Below are 24,986 nucleotides of genomic sequence, written 5' to 3'. Positions count from 1 at the left end.
TGCTGCCATCAGAATCGAGGCTCATACCAAGTGGACTGAAACTGAGCATCAGGAAAATGCCTCGGCTGATGCTCATGCACAGGAAGCAGCAGCAGAAACTGTAAGGGTTGTGGCGTATGTAAATGAAGTTCTTTCTGCTTTTGAAAAAATGATCCCTTATTGTCCAGCTTTGTCTTTTGTCATCCTGGGGCCCTTACAACACAGCCACAGTCATCTCCTGAATCAGAGAAATCAACAGGCAAAATGGTGGTAAATTAGGGCTATGGGAAATTAAATATGGCCGCTTGGTTCTTCCAAGCTTCCCGGCAAACCTCATCTACTGGTTTCCCCATTCATCTGAGCTTTAATTAAAACCTTACAAAGTTCTTGTAATCATCCCTGCTCCTTATCACCCCCAATCAACAGGCAAGAACAAAGGGTGTTCTTAAACTCAAAATCTCTAACCTCACAGAAATACCGAACCTCCTTGGCCTAAGCCAAACACAAGGCCCTCGGGCCAAATCCGTCCCGCCAGGCCTCGCAATGTGGCCCGCACCACGCTGTCATCACTGCACTCCGCTGCGTTTCCATCACAATGACAGTTTATGACTGTTCAGTAAACCATTCGGCCCGCGATTTAGGCTGGATTTTAGATTTTGGCCCCTTCTCTGATTGAGTTCGACACCCCTAGAAGGTATTGTCTCTGACCTTTCTAACTGTTAGAGTAAGATCTAAATTTTAGCCCGGCGGGCATGGGTTGGTGGTTGAGCATCCACCTGGGAACCAGGAGGTTGCTGATTGGATTCCTGGTCAGGGCACAAGCCTGGGTTGCAGGCTCGATCCCCAGTAGGGGGCATGCAGGGGGCAGCCAATCAATGATTCTCATCATGGATGTTTCTGATATCAATAAAAGTATACTTAAAACAAAAATATTTAAATTTAAAAATTTGTGATTTATAAATTGGACAGCTTCCAGTCTAGCAGATAGGAGCTCTGAAACATATGAGGCAAAGGATTCTATAGGCAGAAGGGAGCAGAACCGAGGAAATTACACTAGGCAGAAAGGTGGAGTGGTTATTGCAAGCTTCCTTTCCCATAGCAGAGGGACGGCAGGTATTTATTGAGCTGATTACCTAACTAATGCTGACAGGGAATTCCTGATTGATTTACGATTTCCTTTTGGGGAGACCCAGGACTGTAAGTTTGATGACACTGGGCTTAGCATCAGCAACTCCATTTGGAGCCTGTTGTCTTTAAGAAGTTATTCAAGAACTTTTTGATCAGCATTAATTAGGTCATTAACCTCTGCTCTCCCCTAAGATGTAAAAAATTCACTCAGTTGAGTTTTGTTCTTTAACAGTGTTTCAAAAGTCGTCTTATACTCCGGAAAATACGGGTATCTAGTGACCAAAGCACCCACTTCACTGGGAGGATCATCTGAGCTTTAATTAAAACCTTACAAAGTTCTTGGGCTGCAGACATTGCATAGCCTGGGGGCAGGATGCCTTGGGACAGAGGGAGGTGGGTCACCGGACAATGGGTCAGTTGGAGTTTTGAAGGAGGCGGTGGTTCACGCTCCAGCCAAGCGTGCCCAGGGGTTCCACCGGTGCCCTGGGTTTCTTGGAAACGGCTGAAATAGCGTCTGTGACCTTTGGGTTGTCATGGTAGCTGTCCTAACCCCCTCTTGTGGATTCCGAGTATACATTTGCTGTAACACCTGTGGTCTGCACTGCAGTTCACCTTTGCCTTGGTGAAGTGCTGCAACTGTAGTCGCTGGCCAGCTTCACAAAGGCTCATACATGTTGATCTGTCTCTGTGGTCCTCTCTTGTGGATCGCCCCAGAACAACAGGAGAAAACAGCTGGAGGCATGGGAAGGTAAGTGTTGCGTGCCTGTGGCTGGGAATAAGAAAGTACTCCCCCCCCCCCCCCGTGGGGGTGACGTGAGAAGAGTCTAGTAGCTGGTTCCCCTCATTGAAAGGGGCCTCAGGGAGCAATGAGTGATCCCTGAACTCCTGTCCCAATAATTCCATAAGGGACGTATGCACAGGTGACCTACGGTGCCTCAGCCAGAAATCTGACACATACGACCCAAGGTACTTAATTAGTAATCCGCCGAGCATAAATCACACAGGAGACAAACATGCAATGCACGAATCACTCACGGTTTATTTACCAGAGCCCTGGTGAGTTCCAGACCTCGGCAGACCACCCAGGGACCTGCACTGACAGATGCACACAGTTCACGGAGGACTTGGCAGCTGCGGCTCGGCTTGAGTTGAGGCCTCTCGTGACAGCTCACGGTCCACGGCTCAGGGTTCAGGGTTCTCGGCGGGGAAAGTGGAGAGTAACCTTCTGGGGAAGAGCATAAGGAATGTGTCTGATCTCCTGTGGTGCTTGCTCTTTTTATGTGTCTTCTGTACTCAGATGTGTCTTCGGTGTTTCTGATCGGTGGGTCACAGATCACTTTACGTATTTTCTGCACACAGGCCACCCGAGGATGCTTATCCATTTGTCTACATTCCATTGCATACTTTCAGATAACCACACTTCAATTCCACACTCTAATACTTATTAGGTCTAGTAATAATTAATGTCGTTTTCTAATACTTTTTTAAATCGAATTTATTTAAACAATACAACAAAATTTAATCAACAATATAGTTGCCGTTGTTTTCTACTACTTGTGCCCAACGCTCAGGAAGCATTTTAATCCCTCTGTTGTAAAATTCTTGTGATTTTGATGCAAAAAATTCGGTCAATGCATTTTTGACGCATTCTTCATTATTAAATTTTTTTCCAAGAAGATAGTTTTGCAAAGAACGAAACAAATGGTAATCGGAAGGGGCAATATCAGGAGAATATGCAGGTTGAGGGAGAACTTCCCATTCCAACTGGCGCAGTTTTTCAGCAGTGATTCTTGCAGTATGCGGTCGTGCGTTATCGTGGTGAAGAATTACGCCCTTCCGATTAATCAGCGCGGGTTCTTTTTCTCTTAAAGCTTGGGCTAACCTTTCCAATTGGGCACTATACACTGCACTTGTAATGGTTTGGTTAGATGGTAAAAGTTCATAATGAAGAATTCCTTTAAAATTCCACCAAACACACAACATCACTTTTTTCGCATGCAAGTCAGCTTTTGGCGTGGGCAGCGGAGCCTCATTTTTGTCCAACCATTGAGGCCGCCTTTTCAAATTAACATACAGCACCCATTCTTCATCTCCGGTAACTATTTGCTCTAAAAACGGCAAACGGTTTTGACGAGAGAGGAGTGAACTGCAAATTGTGACTCTTTGATTATGGTTGTTGTCGGTCAACTCATGAGGAACCCATTTTCCAAACTTTTGGACTTTGCCAAGTGCACGCAATTGATTGGAAATTGTTTTTTTGTGAACAATTTAAAGTTGTTGCAAGCTCTTGTTGGGTAATTTGAGGATTTTGCACCAAAAGAGCTTGAAGAGCTTCTTGATCAAAATTGGACACACGGCCTCGACCACTCTTGCCATCTAATGAAAAATTTCCCTCGCGAAATTTCTCAAACCAACGCTGGCATTTTCTGGCGCTAACTGCATCTTGACCAAGAGCACTACAGATGTTTTTTGCAGCCTCACTTGCTTTTCTTCCTAATTGGAACTCGTAAAGCATGCAGTGCCGAATATGCTCTTCATCCGCCATCTTCTTAGCCCTAGTTTTGCAACAAAAACCAAACCAAACACAAACTTTTTCAAGCAAAACTTGTTAATTGCACTTCACACGTTCTGTAGATACCACGTGTTTGAAGGTTATGTCAATACAAGTCAACGCCAAGCAAGATTTTAAACAAATGTTTAAAAACGACATTAATTATTACTAGACCCGATATTTTATATTGTGTTTATCCTTATTTACTATAACAACTCCTTCCTGCCAAGACCGGACAGCGGTCAGCTAGATCTCCTGTGGTCCCTGTTTTGACTCCTAGCTTTGGATTCTATTATTCTCTGGGTGGGGGGTGGGTAAGGGGGGCAGCCCTGCACGTATTGGGAGGGGAGTGGGAACACAGGCCAAGGCTCATAGAGCTGTGGGGCCAGATGTGCATAGGAGAGTGGAGGGCAGGCGTGCTGTGGGGTGGTGGCGTGTGTTAAGGATGAGCCCCCCGCCCCACTAGCCCCCCATGATGTTGACAGTGGCAGGCCAGCACAGTGTTGGAGCCGAGGAGGAGCCGAGACGCTGGCCCTCCCAGGCTTCCTAGAGCGGCCGCCGAGGCCCGAGGCTGCGACGCGCTTGCGCGCCCAGAGGGCTGTGAGCGGCGCTGGGTGTGCGGTGCGGACGGAGGGCCGGCGCTCCGGAGCCGCGGGGCCGGTGAGTGGCGGGCGGGGCGCGGGCGCGGGCGCATCGGGGGCGGCGGGGCGGCGGGAGGGCCGGCGGGGCGCTGGCCTGGCCTGCGGGGGGCGGCTGCCGCCTGGCCTGGAGGCTGCGCGGGCCCCGGAGGAGACGGTCTGCAGGAGGAAGGGCGCCCGGGCTCTCTCTCCTCTCCCGATGGTGCAGACAAAGCGTGCCCGTTACCGGCGACCGGGGACGCGGGCGAGTGGCAGGAAAGTGAAAGTGACTGCGATCTGTCAGTGCTCTGGTCCGGAGGCTTCCTGGTATTTAACATTGTACGCGTTATTATGCAAATCCAAATATATATACAATATATATATATATATAATCTCACGAAATGAGAGCATACTAGTAATTGCTTTTAAAAACGGATTCTGGCCGGGACCGGTTTGGCTCAGTAGATAGAGCGTCGGCCTGCGGACTGAAAGGTCCCGGGTTCGATTCCGGGCAAGGGCATGTACCTTGGTTGCAGGCACATCCCTGGTGGCGGGTGTGCAAGAAGCAGCTGATCCATGATTCTCTCTCATCGATGTTTCTAACTCTCTATCTTCCTCTCTGTGAAAAATTATGCCGGTGTGGCTCAGTGGTAGAGCGTCGGTCTCCGGACTGAAAGGTCCCCCAGGTTCGATTCCAGTGAAGGGCATGTACAATGATTGTGGGCACATCCCCGGTGGGGGGTGTGCAAGAGGCAGCTGGTCGATGTTTCTCTCTCATCGACGTTTCTGGCTCTCCATCTCTCTTCCTTCCTCTCTGTAAAAAAATCAATGAAATATATTTTTAAAAAACGGATTCTGTAAAACGGTGCTGTGACGAAATGTACATAGCATTTACCAAATGACATAAACATTTACTATTTTCACCATTTAAAAGCCAATAACCGGTGCCATTAAGTCCATTCATGCCGTTGCTGATTGGGAAATTGTCTCTTCCATTGGAGTAATGCAGTTCAGATACTGTTAATTTTGGTGCTAGCATTATGGAACCGCTAAGACGTGTTTCCAAGTATAATTAAAAGAAGACATTCTGTTGGTGTTTTTTTTCTCCCATAGTACACAGGGCAGGAGGCTGTGAAGAGAAACATTTTAGTAGAATTGTTTCCAGATTAAAGAGTTGCATACAAAAGGCAGTTTGTTAAGCAAGAGGTGCATCTCTAACCTGAGGCCGGGGAGTTGTCCTCTGGCTGGCATAGGCCTCCAAAGTCAAGGTCTCCCTCTGAGTTAAAAGGGGGTGGCCAGCAAAGAATATCCTGTTTCTAACTGTTTGTGCTTCAAACGTGAAGACTCATTCATATCAGTCGGTTACTTTACAAGGAGTGTTTTCAGCTGCTTTCTGAGTAAGGATTTCAATCTGTTAATATACAAAAGCACATCTGTGAGGGACTGACCATGAGGCAGCTCTCTCTGACATGTTGTGTTAATGCTAAAGATATCACAAATTTTGGTTAAAAAAGCGATTCTTGCCTCTGCCAGGTGGCTGGTGTACCAAACAGGTGATGGGTTCATTTCCGGGTCAGAGCACAGACCTTTCAGTCCGCAGATCAGCGCTCTGTCCGCCGAACCAAACCGGTTTCGGCCCAAATTACACTTTAAACCAAAGCAAGTTCTGGCCTTTCCAGGGTGAGTCATGTTCGCATGTCATGTCTCTGACCAGTCCTTATCTATGGAGTGCACTCCTGCTCATGCGCTTCCCACAGCAAATCTTTATCTATGGGGTGCCCTGCTGCCTACTTACTTTCCAAAACATCATATTAAGTTTCACACAGTATTTTTCTACATTTCCTATAATACTCTTTTTAAAAAAAATACATATTTTATTGATTTTTTATGGAGAGGAAGAGAGAGGGATAGAGAGTTAGAAACATTGATGAGAGAGAATCATCGATCAGCTGCCTCTTGCACACCCCCTACCAGGGATGTGCCCGCAACCAAGGTACATGCCCTTGACCGGAATCGAACCTGGGACCTGTCAGTCTGCAGGCCAAAGCTCTATCCACTGAGCCAAACAGGTTTCGGCTCCTATAATACTCTTTAATTGTTTAATTGTTTCCTATTGCTGTCACATTGTAGCACACTCTACTTCTTTCCTATTATCATCCCTATTACTATGACACTTATTGTCCGTGTATAGAGTAAACCTTTGTACTCTCACATGGGTAAGAAAAACTTGAGTGTTCAAGAGACTACTTAATCAGGGTTTTTAAAGGAAAACAAACAAAATTACATTGCACATGAGTTGAAGGAGCAAAATGACAAGAAGAAGAAAATGTCCCCGAAAAATGGCCAGATGGTTGCCTGGGGTTTCCCCCGTACTTTTCTAAGCCTCTTCTCATTGTGGGAATGGTGTGATCCAGCTCAGGCTGCTTTCCGGGCCCTGGGGGCTCACATCGGTGGTAGAATGTTAACAAGTTGATGCTTGGAGCTTTTCTGCTGTCCTCAAGGCTAGTTGGGACATGAGTCATCCCGTGGCCTCAGGATTCCTGAATTTCACCGCTGGTTCCGTTCACTGGCCCCACAGCTTCCTGTGCTCTGGGCCTTCCATTCAGAGTGCGAAAGGCCCACTCCCGGGCCTTTATCTTTAGTTTTACCCAAGTTCATGGTGGTGGAAGCTGCTCCCCCCTGCCCCTTCTTTGAAGACCTGGAATCCGTTGCCAAGTTATCAGGCAGTCACCCTCCCTTTCCTGTTGGCCAGTTTTCTCACCAGCTCTTTACCAACACTCCACTATGTCTTCGGCCATTTCTGCACCGCTCCTCTAGGACACGCCAGCCTGGAGGCTTATTTTTGGCACTAATTTCACTGTGGGTCTCAATTCCCTGAGTTGGGTCATTATGGTGTATATTTCGTTCTGCTTGCACGTCTTCAAACTGTTTGTCTGGCCCCCAGTTCATTGTCTTTAGCCTCCCTGCCAGGTTTCTCTTCACCCTCAGCCTCACGCTTGGTGTTGTGCCCGGTAGATTCTGGGACCCACAGGCCACCAGGGAGCCGAGTTCGATGCAAAGGCAGAAAGTCTTTATTCTAGCTCGAGCTAGGGTCCGAGCCTGGCCACCGGCGCGGTGGCACTCACCCGTTCCTCACTCAGACCCTGCTCTAAGTTTCTCTCCAGATTTTACACTCTAACCCAGCTATGTAAGTAAGCTCCCCCCTCCTCCCCGTTCCCTTGAGTAAGTCCACTCTTGCCGTCGCGGTATCTCTGGGGTGGTCGGTTCCTATAGGCCATTCCCCAGCGGTCAGGCTGGCCTGTCCCCGTAGGCCATTCCCCAGCGGTCAGGCTGGCCTGTCCCCATAGGCCATTCCCCAGTGGTCAGGCTGGCCTGTCCCCGTAGGCCATTCCCCAGCGGTCAGGCTGGCCTGTCCCCGTAGGCCATTCCCCAGCGGTCAGGCTGGTGATTAGTACCGAAGGAACGAAACCTCCCTGGGGGCCTAGCCTTGTTTTAAAGCCACCATAAAATGTTGTGTTCTAGTTTTACGCAACCTTACATTGCTGTTTTCATTCTTCAGTTTTCGTGCGCTTTCCATTCTGTTCTGCTAGTTTGGACGGGAAAGCCACTCTCCTCCTTCTCCCTGACCTCCACCTTCCGCTGAGCAGTGTTTCTGCTTCCTGTTTGAGCTGCTGGAGCTCAGCAAGGCTGGAGCCTGCCCTCCCGGGCCCCCCAAGCGCCTGCCTTTGCTGTGGTGTCTTCAGGCCTCCTTTGCTAGGCCTTGTTATTCATGTTTTTCTCTTGTTGTCTCCAAATACTCCTTACCCTGTCCCATCCCTCTTTTTCCAAAGCGAGGCTTCATTTCTTCTCTGCCGAAACTTCAGCACGCATGACCCTTAACACGGCTCTTTACCTGGATCCTGCCTGGAGCAGGACTGGGATTTCTTCTAGTCGCTGGATGGTGGCTGCTTTCTGGGTGAGTGTTCTTCCTGTCTCCGTTAGTGATTTCTGTGGATCTAGCAGTGTTACCAGTGTTCTAGCAGGAATTTGGTAGGCTGGGAAGAGCAAACGGCACGCACTCAGAGGATCAGGAAAATCCGGGTATTCTGCATCGGTGCTGGCCCCGTGGAGTCGCCGCCTCCAGAGGCTGAGCATGCCTTCAGGTTCTGCCCGTGTTTCATACGAACTCAGCGCCCAGGTCATCTGGGGACTTCCCAGACCTGTTGCAGTTTGGGCGGTTGGCTGGTTCAAGAAGCAAGCGAGAGCACAGAAGCCAAGGCGTGGTTATGGTGGTGCAAGCAGGAAGGGGGTGTATCTGCTAGATTTGCCTTCTCAGCAGCACTCGCTGAGTCCAGGAGATGGTGAACATGTATCTATAATAATAAAGGGTAATATGCTAATTTGACTGGACATCTTGTGGACGTCATTCCGGACGTCCTTCCTGGAAAGCCAGGGCTGGAGGGAAGCCAGCCTGTGTCCTGGGTGCCTGCGGGCGGCCGGAGGAGGGAAGCAGCTGGGGTCCTGGGTGCTGGAGGGTCCTGGCTGCCGGAGAGAAGCCGGTGCTGGCAGCCGGGGGAAGGGAGGCCTACTCTTGGCACAAATTTTCGTGCATCAGGCCTCTAGTTATTTTATAATGAATGTAGGAGAGGAAGGCTTTTTTTTTTAGTATCATGGGTGAAAGTGGTCTCTTCCTTCCTTCCTTCCAGGGAAAAAATTAATTTTCTTCACTTCTTAGAGATCTAGTCAAAATTTGTTTCTTCACGAGTCAATTTTATTAATTTGTGTTTTATAATAGTTTGTCAACTTCATCTAAAATATTTGTTTGCAAGAATACCATTTTAAAGTCTTTTTCTTTTTGTAAAGTCAGTAATAGGTTTCCTCTTTCATTTCTGATGTATGTAATCTGAGTCTTCTCTTTTTCTTTGTCAGGCTAGCTTATGCTTTATCAATTTTGTTGATTTTTTCAATGAACCAACTTTTAATTTGATTGATTTTTCTCTTTTCCTAACCTCCGTTTTATTAATTTCTGCTCTATTCTTGGATTATTTCATTTCTTCTGCTTGCTTTAGGTTTAGTTTGTTCTTTTTCCAGTATCTCAAGGTGGAAAGTTAGGTTATTGAGTTGAGATCTTTCTTAATGTGTGTATATATGATAAGGCCCTGTACATATTTTACTGTATTCTGGGGTATTTTCTCAGTTTACCTCAAAGTGTGACAATCCAGCCGTACTTGACACTTGCAGGCACCACTGTGCAGTTGCTCACGTGCCCTCTTCTCATACATCCAAGATGATCCGAACGAACAGGATCCAGCTCCACCATCCTTCTCACATGCCTCCTGGACACTAATATTGCTTATTTCATTCTCTTGCCAGTGACGTCTGATGTCCCAGCAAATGGCATTGTCCACTACGGTGCCGGACAGACACTCCCCACGTCCTCGCAGCGGCCCGGCTCACAGGCTTGGCTTGCACTCTGCGGCGGACACCTGAGCAGGAGCGATGCCTCCGGGCAGGTGGTATGCCGTCCACCCAGCGCAGGCCCGGGCCTCAAGGGAGCGAGCACGCCTTCAGCTGGTGAAGAAGGAGGAAGAGGATGAAGGCTACGCTGCGGTGCAGGCTCCTAGGCCCCAGACACTCAACCTTGCTGGCCAGGAGCTGTTCCGCCAGCTCTTCAGACAGCTTCGCTACCACGAGTCTCCTGGGCCCCTGGAGACCCTGAGCCGGCTCCGGGAGCTCTGCCGCTGGTGGCTGAGGCCCGACGTCCTCTCCAAGGCTCAGATCCTGGAGCTGCTGGTGCTGGAGCAGTTCCTGAGCATCCTGCCCGGCGAGCTCCGCACCTGGGTGCTGCTGCACCAGCCGGACAGCGGCGGGAAGGCGGCGGCCCTGCTGGAGGAGCTGCGGAGGGACCTCGGGGGGGCACCCTGGACGGTGAGTTGAGCACGTGTGCAGCGCCCAGTGAACTCTGCCTGCCAGGGAGCCAGCTTGTTTGGGGGGGACTCTTCCCTTCTAGTTCCCGTGGCACGTGAGCAGCTGAGAACTATACCCTAAGCCGGTGGTCGGCAAACTCATTAGTCAACAGGGCCAAATATCAACAGGACAACGACTGACATTTCTTTGGAGAGCCACATTTTTTTAAACTTAAACTTCTTCTAACGCCACTTCATCAACATAGACTCACCCGGGCCTTGGTATTTTGTGGAAGAGTCACACTCAAGGGACCAAAGAGCCACATGTGGCTCGTGAGCCGCAGTTTGCCGACCCCGGCCCTAAGCCAAGGAACTTATAGCTGGCAGCCCTTCCCACCTTCCCAGAGGAAGAATATCCATAAAACAGTAACATATTCTACGTGGGAGGGCACTGGCATGGTTTGCACCCGGGACTTTTCCTTCTGTGGCTCCACGGCTGCCCCTCGCAGCTAGCTCTGCCTCTCTCACTGTTACCAGTACTTCCTCGGGTTTCCAGGCTGGGAGCCGTCCGCCTCTTGGGGGCCCCTTTGCATAGAAGCGCCTAGAGCAGCGCCCTGTGCTTGGTAGACATTATGCACCGGCATCTCTCCTGCGAATCATCAGTTCAGTTCTCCGGGATACAGAACTTTCGTTTGAGTTCCAGGCCAGGGGTGGGGGCTGAGGCCTGACTACAAAGCTGTTAGTGACTTGCCAGCTACTTTCTTCCTCCTTTTTTATATCTTTATTGTTAAGAGAATTACAGCTATTCCTCCCTCTTAATCCCCCCCCAACGTGCTGCTTTCTGGCTCCACCTGGCACCCCCTGGCCCACACTAGAGCCCAGGGGGGCTGAGGGGTGAGGGGTCCTGCCTGGCCTTTCTCCTCCTCTCCCTCTGCCTGCATGTGGCCCCGCTCACCCTCCTCTGGCCTTTGAGATTGGCGCGTGGCTTCCTCTCTGAGTTGCTTTCTAATTCCCATGGGGGTCCTCTCCTGTTTTCTTCTTGCCAGGACCCAGCCCCTGCCCAGAGGCCAGATGTACAGTGGATGGGCACAGGAGCCCTGCGAGCCACCCAGAAATGGCCCTCTGCTTCGCCTCCCAGGAGCGGCTCTGCCCCCGGGGACCGCCTGGAGCCTCCCCATGAAACAGGCGTGCGTGACCTCCCGGCTGGGCCATCCGGTACTCACCACCTGGCACTGAGACCCCTCCCGGCCCGAAGCCACACTGCCCACACTTCCTGTGTGTCCTCCTCTCGCCATCCGCCCTCGCACGACAGTCCCTTTCTGTCCTGGCCCCTGGCTCTGTGTCTTCTCTTTTTCTCTCTCCTTTCTCTCTCTCGTCTTTGTTTTACTGTTGTCGTTTTGTTTGTTTGTTATTCGTTCGCTCTGTGTCTTTTCTGCCTCCTGTGACCCGTGCTAGCCCGGCTCCTCCTCCCGCTGTCTGCCCTGCCCTCCCGTCTTATTCCCTGGCCTCCGGCAGACACTGGGGAAGGCGAGATGGGTCACAGCAGTCCGTGCCTGCCCGTGGGGGGAAAGGCGGGCCGCCCTGTCTCATGGCTCTTTCTTCTTCAGATCCTCCCGCTGCCCAGGTGCCTGCCCTTCCCCGGGAAGAGGGCTGCCCAGGAGACCAGCCTCAGGTGAGCCCAGGACCGGCCGTCCTTCGTGCCGTCCCAGTGTCTGCGCCCGACAGAGTAGCTGCGGCCCCCCCCTTGTCCTGCGTCTCTGTCAGTGACCACACATCCGGAGACGCACGTCCCAGACCCAGACCCTCCCCATCGAGGCCAGGCCTCTTCTGCCGGGAGACGGCCTTCCTTTCCCCCCTGACCAGCCCCTCCTGTTCTCGCTCCCCCGCCTCTCCCTGAAAGCCGGCTCTGCGGGCTGGCTCTGAGGAGCAGTTCTCTTTCTTAGGAGGCTCTGACTTTCAAGGACGTGGAGGTGACCTTCTCCCAGGATGAGTGGGGATGGCTGAGCCCCGCTCAGAGGAACCTCTACAGGGACGTGATGCTGGAGAACTACGGGACCTTGGCTTCCCTGGGTAAGGCATTGCAGTCCCCACGCTCTGCCCGCCTCTACTGCTGCCTTCTTAGTTTGCACGAAGGTGCAGCCAGCTCTGTAACTGCCAACCAAGTCACTGAGTCTGTCACCCAGTCTCTCCTCTGGAAAAAAACAGGATAAGAATGCCTGGTATGCTGGGTTATTGCAAAGATTAAAGATATGTGTCAAGTACCTACTCCACTTAGGCATCTGAGATATGTTAGCTGATTTAACTGATTGAATTGTCCTGTGTTTCCCAGAGAATCCTGGTGATCCCCAGGGCTGTGATTTCTCTCTTGTTGGAGATGGCTGGCTGGGTCTCCTGCCTTAGCTTCCTCCACCTGCCTCTCCCTTCCCTCTCCCCCAACACTGGACCTGCGAGGGTCCTTGAGACGAGTTCTGCGTGACTCATCTACCTTCCATCCCGCCCCCCCCCCCTGCAGTGGGGCCACTCGACAAACCTGCTCTCATCTCTTGGTTGGAGAAAAGGGAGCCGTGGGGCCTGAATGTCCAGAGAGCCCAGCCTAAGGCGAAGCCAGGTGCTGCCCCGGCAGGTGAGTTCCAGAGAACCTTCCAGATCCTGCTCCTCCGGCATCTGTCCTCTTTCCTACGACCTTTCACACCAAGTCAGCCATGGGGATCCTTCTCCATTGTTTGCTGGAAGGAAAACCCTCGGCCCTGTTGCTCAGGGGTGCCGGGCCCCGGGCTTCTTCTCTCCGGACTGGCCTATTAGACATTCATTTCCGGTCGTGCCCCTTTCCCAGAAGCCCTTTCATTATTGCCCACTGGAGGGTTTCACCATTCCTTCTTTCCGTTCATCGATGCTGCACTCCCGTTGAATCCTAGTGCCTGCCCTTCCTGCTCTGAGGAGCCCTCGTTCCACTCCTGCTCCTCCTCTCTGCTCCGTCCTCCCCTGTGGTAGGCTTGCTCTCCAGACCTTTCAGCCGGCTCTCCTCCGAGCCCCACCCTCGGCTCCGTCTTGTGCTGTGGGTCCTCTCCCCTCTTGCCATTAACACTTGCCTCTCAGCCCTTTCCTTTTTTATTTTTTTATTTTTATTTTTAACTGGATGTGAGCTCTGTGCACCTCTGGTTCCTGTGCGCATCTTGCTTCTCCTCCCTCCCCTGGCGTCTGGGATGCCCCTCCACTTTGCCTTGCCATGTGGGACTGTTTTGTAGACGGATTGGCGGTCAGGCACAGGCCACACCACCCAAGTCTGTGGCCCCTGTTTGTCCCTCGGTGCTTTTCCAAGTATGGGAAAGGAGTGCATGCTCCTGTGTTTTGTTTTGTGTCAGGAGGGGAGCTCCAGATGAAATCCAGCAAGCTCATCTTGAACTCCAAGCCTTTGGAAGAAGCTCAGGCCTTAGCCGTGTCGTCAGGATGCCGTGTGATGAGTGTTTCTGAGGAGACGGGGCCCCGAGAACCCGTGGCACAGAAGAGCCCATCGCAGGAGGGTAGTGGAGATCCCACACCCGTGAGCGCTAAGAAGAAAGAGGCCGGTGTCAGTGGCAGCACAGGAAAGGAATCGGAGGACTCAGCAGGCGGTAACGGTGTCAGCCTCAGACACACTGTGTGTTTCCGAGTTCCCAGGAGAAAAAAGAAGCATGGCCGCGGCCGGCACTTCAGAGGCGGCTCGTACCACTGTGACTACAAGGAGTTCGGGAAAGGCCTCAGGCTCACGCTCAGCGGGTTTAACCTGCACCAGAGACTCCACGCCGGGCGGAACGCCCCCTCGGAGGCGGCGCAGGGGGAGGCCTGCGGCCTCAGCCCGCATCACCCAGGGAGCCTTCAAGCGGCGGGGGCTTTCTACAGGTGCGCCGAGTGTGGCAGGACCTTCAGCCGCAGCTCCTACCTCGAATGCCACCGGAGACTTCACACGAAGGAGAAGCCGTTCAAATGCCGGGTGTGCGGGAGAGCCTTCCGGTGGAGCTCCAACCGTGCGCGGCACGAGAGGATCCACACCGGCCTGAAGCCTTATAAGTGCAGCCTGTGCGGCAAAGCGTTCCAGCGCCTGTACGCCTACCACCTGCACCAGGAGTCCCACGCCAACCAGCTGTACCTCAAAGCCAGGCGGTGCCAGGAGGCGCTCGCCTGCGGCCCCTGGCTGGGCCACCACGTGCAAGACCGGGGCGGGGAGAAGCGCTTCGACTGCAGCCAGTGCAGGAAATCGTTCCGCTGCAAGTCCTACATCCTCCAGCACCAGAGGATCCACACCCAGGAGAAGCCCTACAAATGTCCCGAGTGCAGGAAGACCTTCCGGTGGAGCTCCAACTTCTCCCGGCACCTGAGGATGCACCAGGAGGAGAAGCTCTGCCGCTCCGCAGACCAGGGCGGCGGAGACCCGAGGGAGGCCCCCGGCTGCAGCCAGCCCCAGAGCGAGCCCCAGAGCGAGGCCCCCGCGGAGGGCGCGTTCCCGGGCCAGCCGTGCGGGCAGGCCTTCACCGGGAGGAAAGCCCTCCTGACCCACCAGCGAGCCCACACGGGCGAGGAGCCGAGCCCGGGCGGGGGAGGCGGGGGAGGCGGGGGAGGCGGGAAGGAAGTCACGCACAGGCCCAAGCTGATCGTGCGGAGGAGGCAGCGGGCCCCGGACAGGAGCCCCGAGGACCCGGCCCCCGACAGCCAGGACCCGGCGCCCCAGGCCCCTCCTCCGGGCAGCCCGGCCGCCGACAAGCCCTTCCGGTGCGGCCAGTGCGGGAAAGGCTTCCAGAACCAGTCCTTCCTCTGCATCCACCAGCGGGTGCACACCAGGGAGCGGCCGTACCAGTGCAGGGACTGCGGGAAAGCCTTCCGCTGGAGCTCCAACCTCTCCCGCCACCAGAGGAGCCACTCGCTGGGGAAGCGCATCGCCTACTACACCTCGATCGCGCAGGCCCAGGCCCTCGAGGCCGAGAGGAAGGCCTTCCGCTGCCAGGAGTGCGGCAAGAGCTTCACCCGGAAAAGGAGCCTCTTGGATCACGAGGGGATCCACAGCGGGGAGAGGCGCTACAAGTGCAGCCTGTGTGAGAAGTCCTTCGACCGCAAGTACCGCCTGGTGAACCACCAGAGGACCCACGCGAAGGACAAGTGCGGGAGGGACTTCCTGGCCAAGCACAGCCTCTGCGTCCGCCAGCGGAGGCAGCCCCGCGCGGCGCCGGCGGCAGGCAGCCCGGCCGGGCCGTCCCCCCCTCCGGACAGCGGGCCGTCCCCCCCTCCGGACAGCGGGCCGTCCCCCCCTCCGGACAGCGGGCCGTCCTCCCCCGGGGACAGCGGGCTGAGTCTGCAGGCGCCGGCCGGGGGCGGGGAGCGGGCCTCCGGGCCCGGCGCCCCCCAGGACCTCTCCGAGGCCAAGAAGCGCCACGAGTGCGGCACGTGCGGGAAGGCCTTCGGCAAGATCTCCCAGCTCATCAGCCACCGGCGCTTCCACACCCGCGAGCGGCCCTTCCAGTGCACCCAGTGCGGGAAGACCTTTCGCTGGGCCTCCAACCTGGCCCGGCACACGAAAGGCCACGTCGGCGATTAGCGTGGGGCCCGGCGGAGGGACCTGGGGGACCTCAGACGGAGGCGCTGCGGGAAAGCGTGCCCAGAAGGCCCGGCCCTTTTTATCCTGAAAGCTGGTCGCAGAGGATCCCGAGGATGAAAACACTCCGATGCCCCTCATTTTACCCGCCGGGAAAGGAGATGTTCTTTGGGGACCTTCCGGAGACTCAGGCCCTCAGGAGTGGCCTTTGTGCCGTGGCCTGGAGAGCCCCAGGCACGTTTTTCCCCCATAAAGTAAAGGGAGACGCAGGCCAGCGCCCTTCTGGTTTGGCGAGTGGCCTGTGGCTGCTGGGAAGGGGCCCGCCAGATCGGAGGTTTTCCTCGGAGTTTGATCTGTTCTGGTCCCTGTTCTGTTTGACCTTATAAGCAACAGCAGCTGCAGGAACTCCTCCAGTGGCCCCACATGCCTCCTGGGGAGCTCTGGCTGCGGCTTCAGCCTTCACAGCTGGCTTGGATCTCTGCTTTGGGCGCCAAGGGGAGGAGAGCAGGTGTCGGGTCCCTCCCTGGAGCGTGGCGCGCTCCCGTGCTGTCGCTGTCCCCGTCCCCAACCCCATTCCCATCCCCATCCTCATCCCCATCCCCAACTCTATCCCTATCCCCATCCCCATCCCCATCCCCATCCCCATCCCCATCCCCATCCCCAACTCTATCCCCATCCCCATCCCCATCCCCATCCCCATCCCCAGGTGTGCAGCTCCATCTGTTAAGCAGAAATGTGCTGAGCTCCTCCCACGTTCCAGACATCGTTGGGTATCTCAGATACACACAGTGACCAGGACAGTGCCGTCCTGGATCTTTACAGATAAACATCTGGGTTGGAGTGTGTGTGGGCAACATGCACCGGAGAAGAGTCAGAGGGTGTGCTGGATTGGGAGGTGGGTTGTGGTTTTAAACAGGCTGGTCATGAAAGGCTCAACTGGGAAGGTGAAATTTGAGCAAAGACCTGAAGGAGTCAGGGAGAGGGCCCTCTCGGTCTCTAGAGCCACACACGGGAGGTGGGCTCTCGTCTGGGTGTCAGGGCGGCCCCTGGGCTAGAGTGGAGTGAGCCAGAGGAAGAGGGGGGGCAGAGAGGTGATGGGCAAGCCACGGGGTCTCACTGGGCCTGGACGATTAAAAAAAATAATTAAAAAAAATACACACACACACACACACACACACACACAAGAGAGAGAGAAAGGGAGAGGGAGAGGGAGGAGATAGAAACATTGATGAGAGAAAAGCGTCATCAGTCGGCTGCCTCCTGCAAGCCCCCCATCAGGGATCAAGCCACAACCCAGACGTGTGTCCCGACAGGGAATCTGACCTCTTGGTGCGTGGGACAACGCTCAACCTCCGAGCCACACCTGTCGAATGCTTTTGGGTGATTTGGGTTTAGAAGTGAAGTGGTCTGAACGTGAATTACATTTGACAAGAGTTAACCACAGACCCAAGGACTCGGTAAAATGTGGGAGCTGAAGATTTTTTACGCCGTTATCCCTGCTGCCTGTTTCTCTGAGTGCCCCCCCACCCCCTCCCCATCCGCCCCATCAACTATCAATATTCTGTGCGACCGGCAGCTCGCAGCCCGTGAAAGCCATTGCGATTGCAGCTCGGACCTCTGTACGCCGCCATATGCCGTCTCCCTTCCCCTGCAGTGCCACACCCATCCATGCTGGCTCTGGACCGCGCCCTTCCAGCTTCCCCTGACCCTTGTCCCTCGAAGCCCTCTCCCTGCCCCCCCTCTCCCGGGCTCTGTATCGTGCTACGTTAGGTGTTGTCTGGATTTGCAGAAGTTACGCCCACCACCACAGTCAGTCTGAGGCCAGGCTGAGTGCTTGCTTATCTGTTTGCCGCACACGGATTTTGCACAAAGCTGCCTCTGTTGAGGAGGACAGAGCTGAATTTAGTTTAGCTGAGTCATGATTGAGTCCTTTGAAAGGGTCCGTGAGTGAAATGTTGACTGGAGGCCTCCCACAAGGCCACTCCTGTAATTGGGAGCCCGGCCCCGCCTGCTTCCGAGCACCGGTGAGCAGTACTGCGCCAGCCACAGTACTCCGCTCGCACCCCACTCTGGCCTGGAGGACACCCCTTTTCCCACCCCGCCGCCTTCTCTCACTCCTCAAGACCTGATGTTGGGGCTGAAGAGGGCCAGGTGGGCACCAGAAGGTCTGCCAGTCAGCTGTCCGGGGTCAGCCCCCAGAGACACGTACAGAGAAGAAAGCAAGGAAATGTGAATGACTACGGACCATCCCACACTTACCAAGGTGGCAAATTCTTAATGTGGGCGTGTGGACCCCGGGCACTCACTGTTGTGGCAGCAAAAACTGTGATGACTGTTGTGCAAAAGCTTGTAAAGTTGTGTGTACTCGGTCACCTAGTAAATCTGCTCCTGGATCAACCACAGAGCAACTCCTTGTGACAAGGAGATGCGTGCAAGACTGCACTGCAATAGTGTTCATTGCAGTATTGGTGAGATAGCAGGATTGGGAAAAGCCTACGTTCCCGTCAGCAGCAGGACAGAGAAATCAGTGGGTGGCTTTGGCATTGTGGGAAGTGAATATGAAAGAGCTGGAGTTGCCTCTTTCACAGATAAATGAAACATGGCGCTGAGAAACTGGTGAAGGTACCAAGTACCGTTTCTGTAAAATTCAACACTGTCTGTGGGTCCGTTACTTCAATGTCTTTGTGTTTCACCTTTTCTGTAAAATGAAATATTTGTGCCAGCCTCACAGGGTTGGGGGTGGCTAATGAAATGACGTAAGTAAAGTGATTAGAACAGCGGCTGGCACGTGACCATTGCTGGCATATAGTAAACCGTGTTGTCACTGTTTTGCACAATGTGTTTCCTGTGGGTGCAAATTATATGAACGCAGAGTGTAAAGTCACGGATTGGAAGGATGTGGAAAGTCCTGCGCTGCCCGCCCCGGGCAGGAGTTGCTGATGTAGTTGGTACCTGGAGGCTTCCCTTGTGTTTTCTTCCTTTTTAAAATCGATGTACCCGTGGTCAGCATGTGGATTAAATACCATAGTGCAGTGGGTTCTCTCTGAACTGTCTGCTTAAAACCCTTAAAAATAAAAAGTTTTTAAGCACGGGCTCTGACGTTTTCTGACGTCGGGGAAGCCCGGCTCTGCCCTTTCTGGGGTCGTACTCAGGATGCATCCCTTAATCGCTCCAGGCCTCAGGTTCCTCGCCTGCAAAACCGGGAGCAACACAGACGGCCCCTGGGGAAGGAGCGGCGAACGGCGCTGCTCCTGGGGGTGGAATGCCCGCAGCAGCTACCCGTGAGGGTGTTCTCCACGTGTTGATACGGGACCTCCAAGACGGGCGGTTTGCAGGAAATCACGGCTGGGGTTCTTTCTTGCCTGGGAAGGCCAGTCTTTTTGTTTTGTTCGAGCCTTTAGCTAATTGGCTGAGGCCCACCCACCTTACGGAGAATGATCCCCTCTACTCATCGCCCATCAATTTTAATGTGAACCTCATCCAAAAACACCCTCCCAGAAAACCCCAGAGTAACAGATCACATAGCCGGCTGCTCCGTGCGTCAGGACAGGCAGAGCCGGGGAAAGGCCCCGAGCCTGAAATCTCTCCTGTGGGTAGAGGGCAGGGAGAGACCAAATCAAGAGGCAAGGCCCTCCAGGGTAACGGCTGGCAAAGGGTTATCATGAAGGTTATCAAAGCATTTCTCAGGCAGTTGCAAGATGGAATGAGTCCCCACACTGCTTAGTTGGCGCCAGAGCAAAGATAAGGCGGGGGGGGGGGGGGGGGGGGGAGGTGTAGAGGGGGGGAGGAGGGAGGAGGGAGAGGAGAAGCGGGGAGGGGAGGAGCAGGGAAGAGTCACATAAACGGGTAAGTGACTGTTTCCAGGAGTGGGACATGGCCTTACATGATTGACCAGGTCAGGACAACCGGAATGTTTTCTCTAGGCAGCACATTCCAGGAGGCAGGCGAGGGGTGCTGGTTAGTGTCAGGCAGACAGCAGGCAGCCTCTGGGCGGGGAGGGGGCTGGGATGCACACAAACCCCATTTTTTTAAATTTTTATTTTATTTTTTTTTATAGAGAGAAAGGGAGAGAGTTAGAAACATCGATGAGAGAGAAACATTGATCAGCTGCCTCCTGCACCCCCCCACCAGGGATGTGCCCACAACCAAGGTACATGCCCCTGACAGGAATCGAACCTGGGTTCCCTCAGTCTGCAGGCCAATGCTCTATCCACTGAGCCAAACCGGTTTCAGCACAAACCTCTTGATGGCCCAGGGCCACCAGCTCAGTCTCTCCTCCACACCCTGGCCAGGGGGGTGGACACACAAAACTGACCATTCCACTCCTCCGGCACTGCCGCCGCCTCCTTAAGCTCCCCGGTGGCCAGAGAGCCAGCCGGCAAAGCAGAGGGGTGGATCGGAGAGTTCCCACCCCTACGCATCCGTAGAAGGGTGGATGTGAAACCGATCAGTTAATAAACCTGGCACCACTTTTCTGAATCATTTTATTAAAAAAAATTCCTAGGGTGTTTGACTTTTGAGACCAATAATATATGTTCAGGGAATTGCCAAAACCAGTTTGGCTCAGTGGATAGAGTGTCAGCCTGTGGACTGAAGGGTTCCGGGTTCAATTCCGGTCAAGGGCATATACCTTGGTTGCGGGCACATCCCCAGTAGGGGGTGTGCAAGAGGCAGCTGATTGATGGTTCTCTCTCATCGATGTTTCTAATTCTCTATCCCTCTCTCTTCCTCTCTGTAAAAAATCAATAAAACATTTATTAAAAAAAAATAGAAAAAATAAACCTGGCACCACTTTCCTGAATCATTTTATTTAAAAAATTCCTAGGATGTTTGACTTTTAAGACCAATAATATATGGTCAGGGAATTATGTGTGTTAAATTCTGGACAACGTAAAGGTGTAAGGTCTGTCAGAAGCCGTTGGTTTTACCCACTGACCTGGTAATGAATAGCTGTTGAATGCGAAATTATTTTGCTGCAGTGAACTCAGACTTAAAAGCCCCAAGAAGAGTCTGAGAATTATCTGAGACTCCAAGTAGCCACTTGGGAAAAAATTCTGGCAGTCCTCCAAATGTTAAACAGAGTTACCATGTAAGCCAACAAATCCCCACGAGAATGTCTCGTGGCCCTTTAAAACTTACAGAACGTAAATATGGGAAACAACACAGAGAATGGAATTTTGGAAAACCCAGTTCGCCCTGGCCTCACTGAGCCGAGGGCATTTCCCACACTCTGGCTTGTTCCGTGGCTAACCGCCATGCTCAGAGCCCGCGCTGCTTCCACAGCGGGCAGAATCCAGGCTGGGATAGGCTGGGGTGTGCCTGACACAATAATGGTCAGGTTGCTAGGAGCCCCCAGGCTTCTAAGGCTCCCCCTCCTCTCTGAAGCCCCCACCAATGAATCCTCCACTCCAGACCTTTCAGACGGGTGAGCTTCAAACGTCTCATGCCTTTCCGGGCCCCCAAGGCCAGGCCGTCGGCTGAGCCCACTCTGCCCTTGCTTTTAGCCACCCGATTCTGGGCATCCCGGAAGGATATGCTGACTTGCCCATGGCCTTGGGGACCGTCAGGGGAGAGTGGGCAGACCCTCTCTGCCTGGGGCAAATCGGAGCTTCTCATGGGTGTCAGGACCTTGAAGATGGTTGACCTTGTCCAGGGGTCAGCAAACTCATTAGTCCACAGGGCCAAATATCAACAGGACAACGACTGACCTTTCTTTGGAGAGCCAAAATTTTAAAACTAAAACTTCTTCTAATGCCACTTCTTCAACATAGACTCGCCCAGGCCATGGTACTTTGTGGAAGAGCCACACTCAGGGGCCAAAGAGCCGCACGTGGCTCGCGAGCCGCAGTTTGCCGACCACGGACCTAGTCTATTGTCTTGGTAGTGTGCCTTGACATTTCTCAGGGGGGCCAGTCACTGTCCGTTGTAAAGAAGGGGAAGTACCAAGCATGACAGGAAGTAGGACGAGTCCCCCAGACCTGCCATTTGGCCCACACCGAGGTGGGCTTCCCCTGAGCTCAGGAAGCTGCAGCTTCGCAGCCCTGTCTGGGCCTGGGCCTGGGAAGGTGTTCATGTGCTGGGGGAGTTTCCTGGCGCTGCTGTGACTCAGGGCCACAAATGTAGCTGCTTGGAACAAGAGTCACGCATCTCCCAGAGTGTTAGGTCCTGAGTCTCTCACGCGAGGCGTGGGACTCTGCTTAGGGTCTCACACGTCAAGCTAGCATTTTGTCCGCCCTGAGCTCTCATCCGGGGACTCTGGGGGGAAACCCAGTCCCAGCCAGGCTCCTTGGTTTTGCTGACAGAATTTTCCTTCTCGTGGCTTGCACTTGGCCTCTGCCATCACAGAACCAGCAATGGCAGGCGAGGCCTCCTCTCGCTCAGAATCCCTCTCACCTTGGGCTGTGTCTCTCGGACCCCAGCCAGAGAAAGCTCTTGTTTCCCAGGGCTCAAATGGTCAGATGGGGCACCCGGATAACACAGAGTAATGTCCCTCGTGTAAGACCTGTGCTTTTAATTATATCTGCAAAGTCCCTTTGTCATGTAATGAAACGCATTTACAGGTTCCCAGGATTAGGGCAACGCCACTTTTGGGGAACCATTCTGCAGACCACACAGGATAATGTTTTTGTAAAATTTACGAGTGATTTTTCTTTCTTTTTTTTGTAAGATGATCCAGCATTCTCCATTCTCCTCTTAATCTAAGAAAGGTTATTCTGTTTTGTTTTTTCCCCTCCCAGCTGTAGTTCATTCATCATCGTCGCTTCTTAAGGAGTGGCGACCAGCTTTATCTTAAGGGATATAGCCGAATTGCATTGCCTGGAAAATCGCATAGAGAATATTGCACATAATCATTTATGTTCCATGAAATTGCTAGTGCACACACACACACACACACACACGCACGCACATACACATCTGAACTAGGTCCAGATGTACAGTGTACATCCTAAGTGTACCTGGTTAAGATTTAAAAAGAATCCACCTGGAGCCTCCAGTTAGGGGTGCACCTGCTTGGTCCTGGGAAACTTCTGGAGCCCCTGGGAGGCTGTCCCTGCCAGGCCGAGCACAGGGGGTTCCCAGGCTCCCTGCCCTGGGCTGTGGGGGGAGCCCGCCCCGCAGGCGGACCACTGACGACGCACCTGTGCGGTCCTGCTCTCCCCTGCAGCTATGTCTACGAGTCACTTGGAACCGAGGAAGAAACCTCTCGACACGTTTTTCTGGGTAAACGAGGTCACCGGAGAAGTCACCTACCCGCCCCTGGAGGCGGATGTGCCCGCAGCTCCGCCGGAGGAGCCCCAGGAGCTCCCCGAGTGCCAGCGCGGGAGCGCGCAGGGGGCTCCCCCCGGGGCCCGGGGCCGGGCCAGCCCGCCCGCGTGGAAGGCGGACTCCCCGTCCCCTCCCATGGCTCCGCTCAGACACAGGGGCGCCAGCTACACCCCGCCATCGACCCCGCCGCACCCGCTGGTGAAAGCTGCAGCCAGGAGCCCCTCGCGGCTCCCGGCGGCTCCGCTCTTACCACCAGGGGGCGCTCCGCCCCTATTCCAGCCCCTCGGGCCCGCGCCGCCTCCGCCAGCCTCGGCCTTTCCTTCCTGCCCCTCTGTCCTCTGGGCCTACACCTGCAAGCTGAAAAACGTCCTCACTGGGAATAACCGGTTTTCCTTTTGAACTCGAGGGTGTGTGCCTGGCCGCGCCCCCGAAGCGCCTTCCGGAGCCATCGGTGGCCAGAGCGGCCTGCCACCCGCCTCCCCGCACACCTGCCTGCCCTGGCGGGACCCCTGGCCTACCCGGAGGCAGGCAACGCAGGACTCGGCCAGGTTCTTGTGCGAATGTGCCAAGTGCTTTCAAACTCCGTATAAATTGAGCTGCGATTTTGACACACAACGTTTTCTAGAATTCCTTTACCTCCCAAGCCAAGGTGGTCTTCTACTCTGAACTCTTTGGGGCTCGACAATTCGGTTCTGATGTTGGCGTCACAGCAGTGTGTTTGGTTCCCAAGTTCCCAGCTGGGGCCAGAAGGAGGCCTCCCTGGCTTGAGACTGGAACAGGCCCGAGCCAGGCTGTTCCCTGAGCTTCTGGCTGCTCCCCTCCCCCCAAAACAGGTCAGAGGTTCCCGGGCCGCCTCCTTGGGTTCGGTTCATTTGCTAGAACGGCTCACAGGACTCCGAAACCTTTTGCTTGGACCACTGGCTTGTATAAAAGGGTGTGGCTCGGGCAGGAGCAGCCAGTGGAGCAGGTGCCCGGGGACAGGGAAGGGCTGAGCTCGGGCTTCTGTGTGAGCACTCCACTAACCCACCCCAGTCACCAGCCCGGAGGCTCTGTTTTGGGTTCCTATGGGGGTTCATGAGGTCATTGACCATCGGGGATTGTTTCCATCTCCAGCTCCTCTCTGGTCCCCTGGGGTCTGGGATGGGACTGAGAGTTCCAACCCTCTAAGCACATGGTTGGGTCCTCTGTCAACCAGCCCCCATTCTTAGGGGGGGAGGGGTGTCCCAAAAGTCACCTCATGAACATGACAGAAAACCTCCTAGGCTCCCATTTCCTAGGAAATTCCAAGGCTTTTAGGTCAGTGACTGTAAGATGTAATAAAACTATGGCACTCCAGGGCTGGGGGAAGCCCCCAAGGAAGAAAAGGCTTGGGAGGGGGTCCCCTCTCCAGTCCTGATTGGAAAAGGTGTGGCTGTGGCCCCTGGATGGCAGTGAAGTTGGCTGGGTTGCCCGAGTCCTGGATCTACAGACACTGGGTAAGCAGCCGGGCACAGGCAGCTGATGGACCAGCAGAGGTCAGGGTGTCCGTGTGAACAGTGGGTGGAGGGCATGCGTTCAGAGTCCACAGCTGGGGCAGGTTTCCACCGCGGCCATCACCCAACAGAGCAGCTCCCCTCTAGCGCCCTCTCCTGAGAAAGCGGACCATCTCTCTCTCTCGCTCTAGGAATGGATTCACGGGTCAGAGCCCTCTGAAGGGTGGGGTGGAGCTCAGGTCTCCCCGGACCCTCTTTCTGACCTGAGGCTTTGCAGTGAGAGGGTCTGATCCTGTGCCAGTCCTCAGAGCTGGGACAGAATTTCCTCTTCATTACACTGGGAGGAAATCAAACAGGCATGCACAGGCTATCAATTTCTTCTCCTTTCCTATTATGTTGAAATAGTTATAAAAAAACTATTAAGCCAAAACCGGTTTGGCTCAGTGGATAGAGCATTGGTCTGCGGACTGAAAGGTCCCGGGTTCGATTTTGGTCAAGGGCATGTACATTGGTTGCGGGCATGTC

The 24,986-nt window shown here is 54.0% G+C and overlaps 1 protein-coding gene and 1 long non-coding RNA gene across 4 annotated transcripts; one reads left to right on the top strand and one right to left on the bottom strand.

Annotated features, from left to right (window-relative positions):
- Positions 1-1,300: 1,300 nt before the first annotated feature.
- Positions 1,301-18,820, bottom strand: LOC123652076. Its single transcript, XR_006741166.1, has 3 exons — positions 18,378-18,820; positions 10,992-10,997; positions 1,301-1,313 (listed from the first exon to the last, which is right to left on the bottom strand). It is a non-coding gene; the product is annotated as an uncharacterized LOC123652076 (long non-coding RNA).
- On the top strand, positions 4,187-15,975 carry ZNF445 (zinc finger protein 445). 3 transcript variants are annotated; one of them, XM_036432388.2, is made up of 7 exons: positions 4,187-4,318; positions 9,628-10,182; positions 11,207-11,375; positions 11,768-11,832; positions 12,104-12,230; positions 12,673-12,783; positions 13,523-15,975. In XM_036432388.2, exons 2-7 carry the CDS (start codon positions 9,754-9,756, stop codon positions 15,724-15,726), a joined length of 3,105 nt encoding a protein of 1,034 aa, XP_036288281.1. In that variant the 5' UTR covers positions 4,187-4,318; positions 9,628-9,753; the 3' UTR covers positions 15,727-15,975. The 3 variants fall into 3 exon arrangements, with proteins under 3 accessions (XP_036288281.1, XP_045435418.1, XP_045435419.1); XM_045579462.1 differs by having other exon boundaries at positions 12,673-12,855; XM_045579463.1 differs by lacking the exon at positions 12,673-12,783.
- Positions 18,821-24,986: the final 6,166 nt, after the last annotated feature.

The sequence above is a fragment of the Pipistrellus kuhlii genome, unplaced genomic scaffold (assembly GCF_014108245.1).
Source record: "Pipistrellus kuhlii isolate mPipKuh1 unplaced genomic scaffold, mPipKuh1.p scaffold_m20_p_11, whole genome shotgun sequence".
Lineage (NCBI taxonomy): Eukaryota > Metazoa > Chordata > Mammalia > Chiroptera > Vespertilionidae > Pipistrellus > Pipistrellus kuhlii.
Note: the sequence above shows the minus strand (reverse complement) of the source record. Positions and strands in the feature narration are given on the sequence as shown.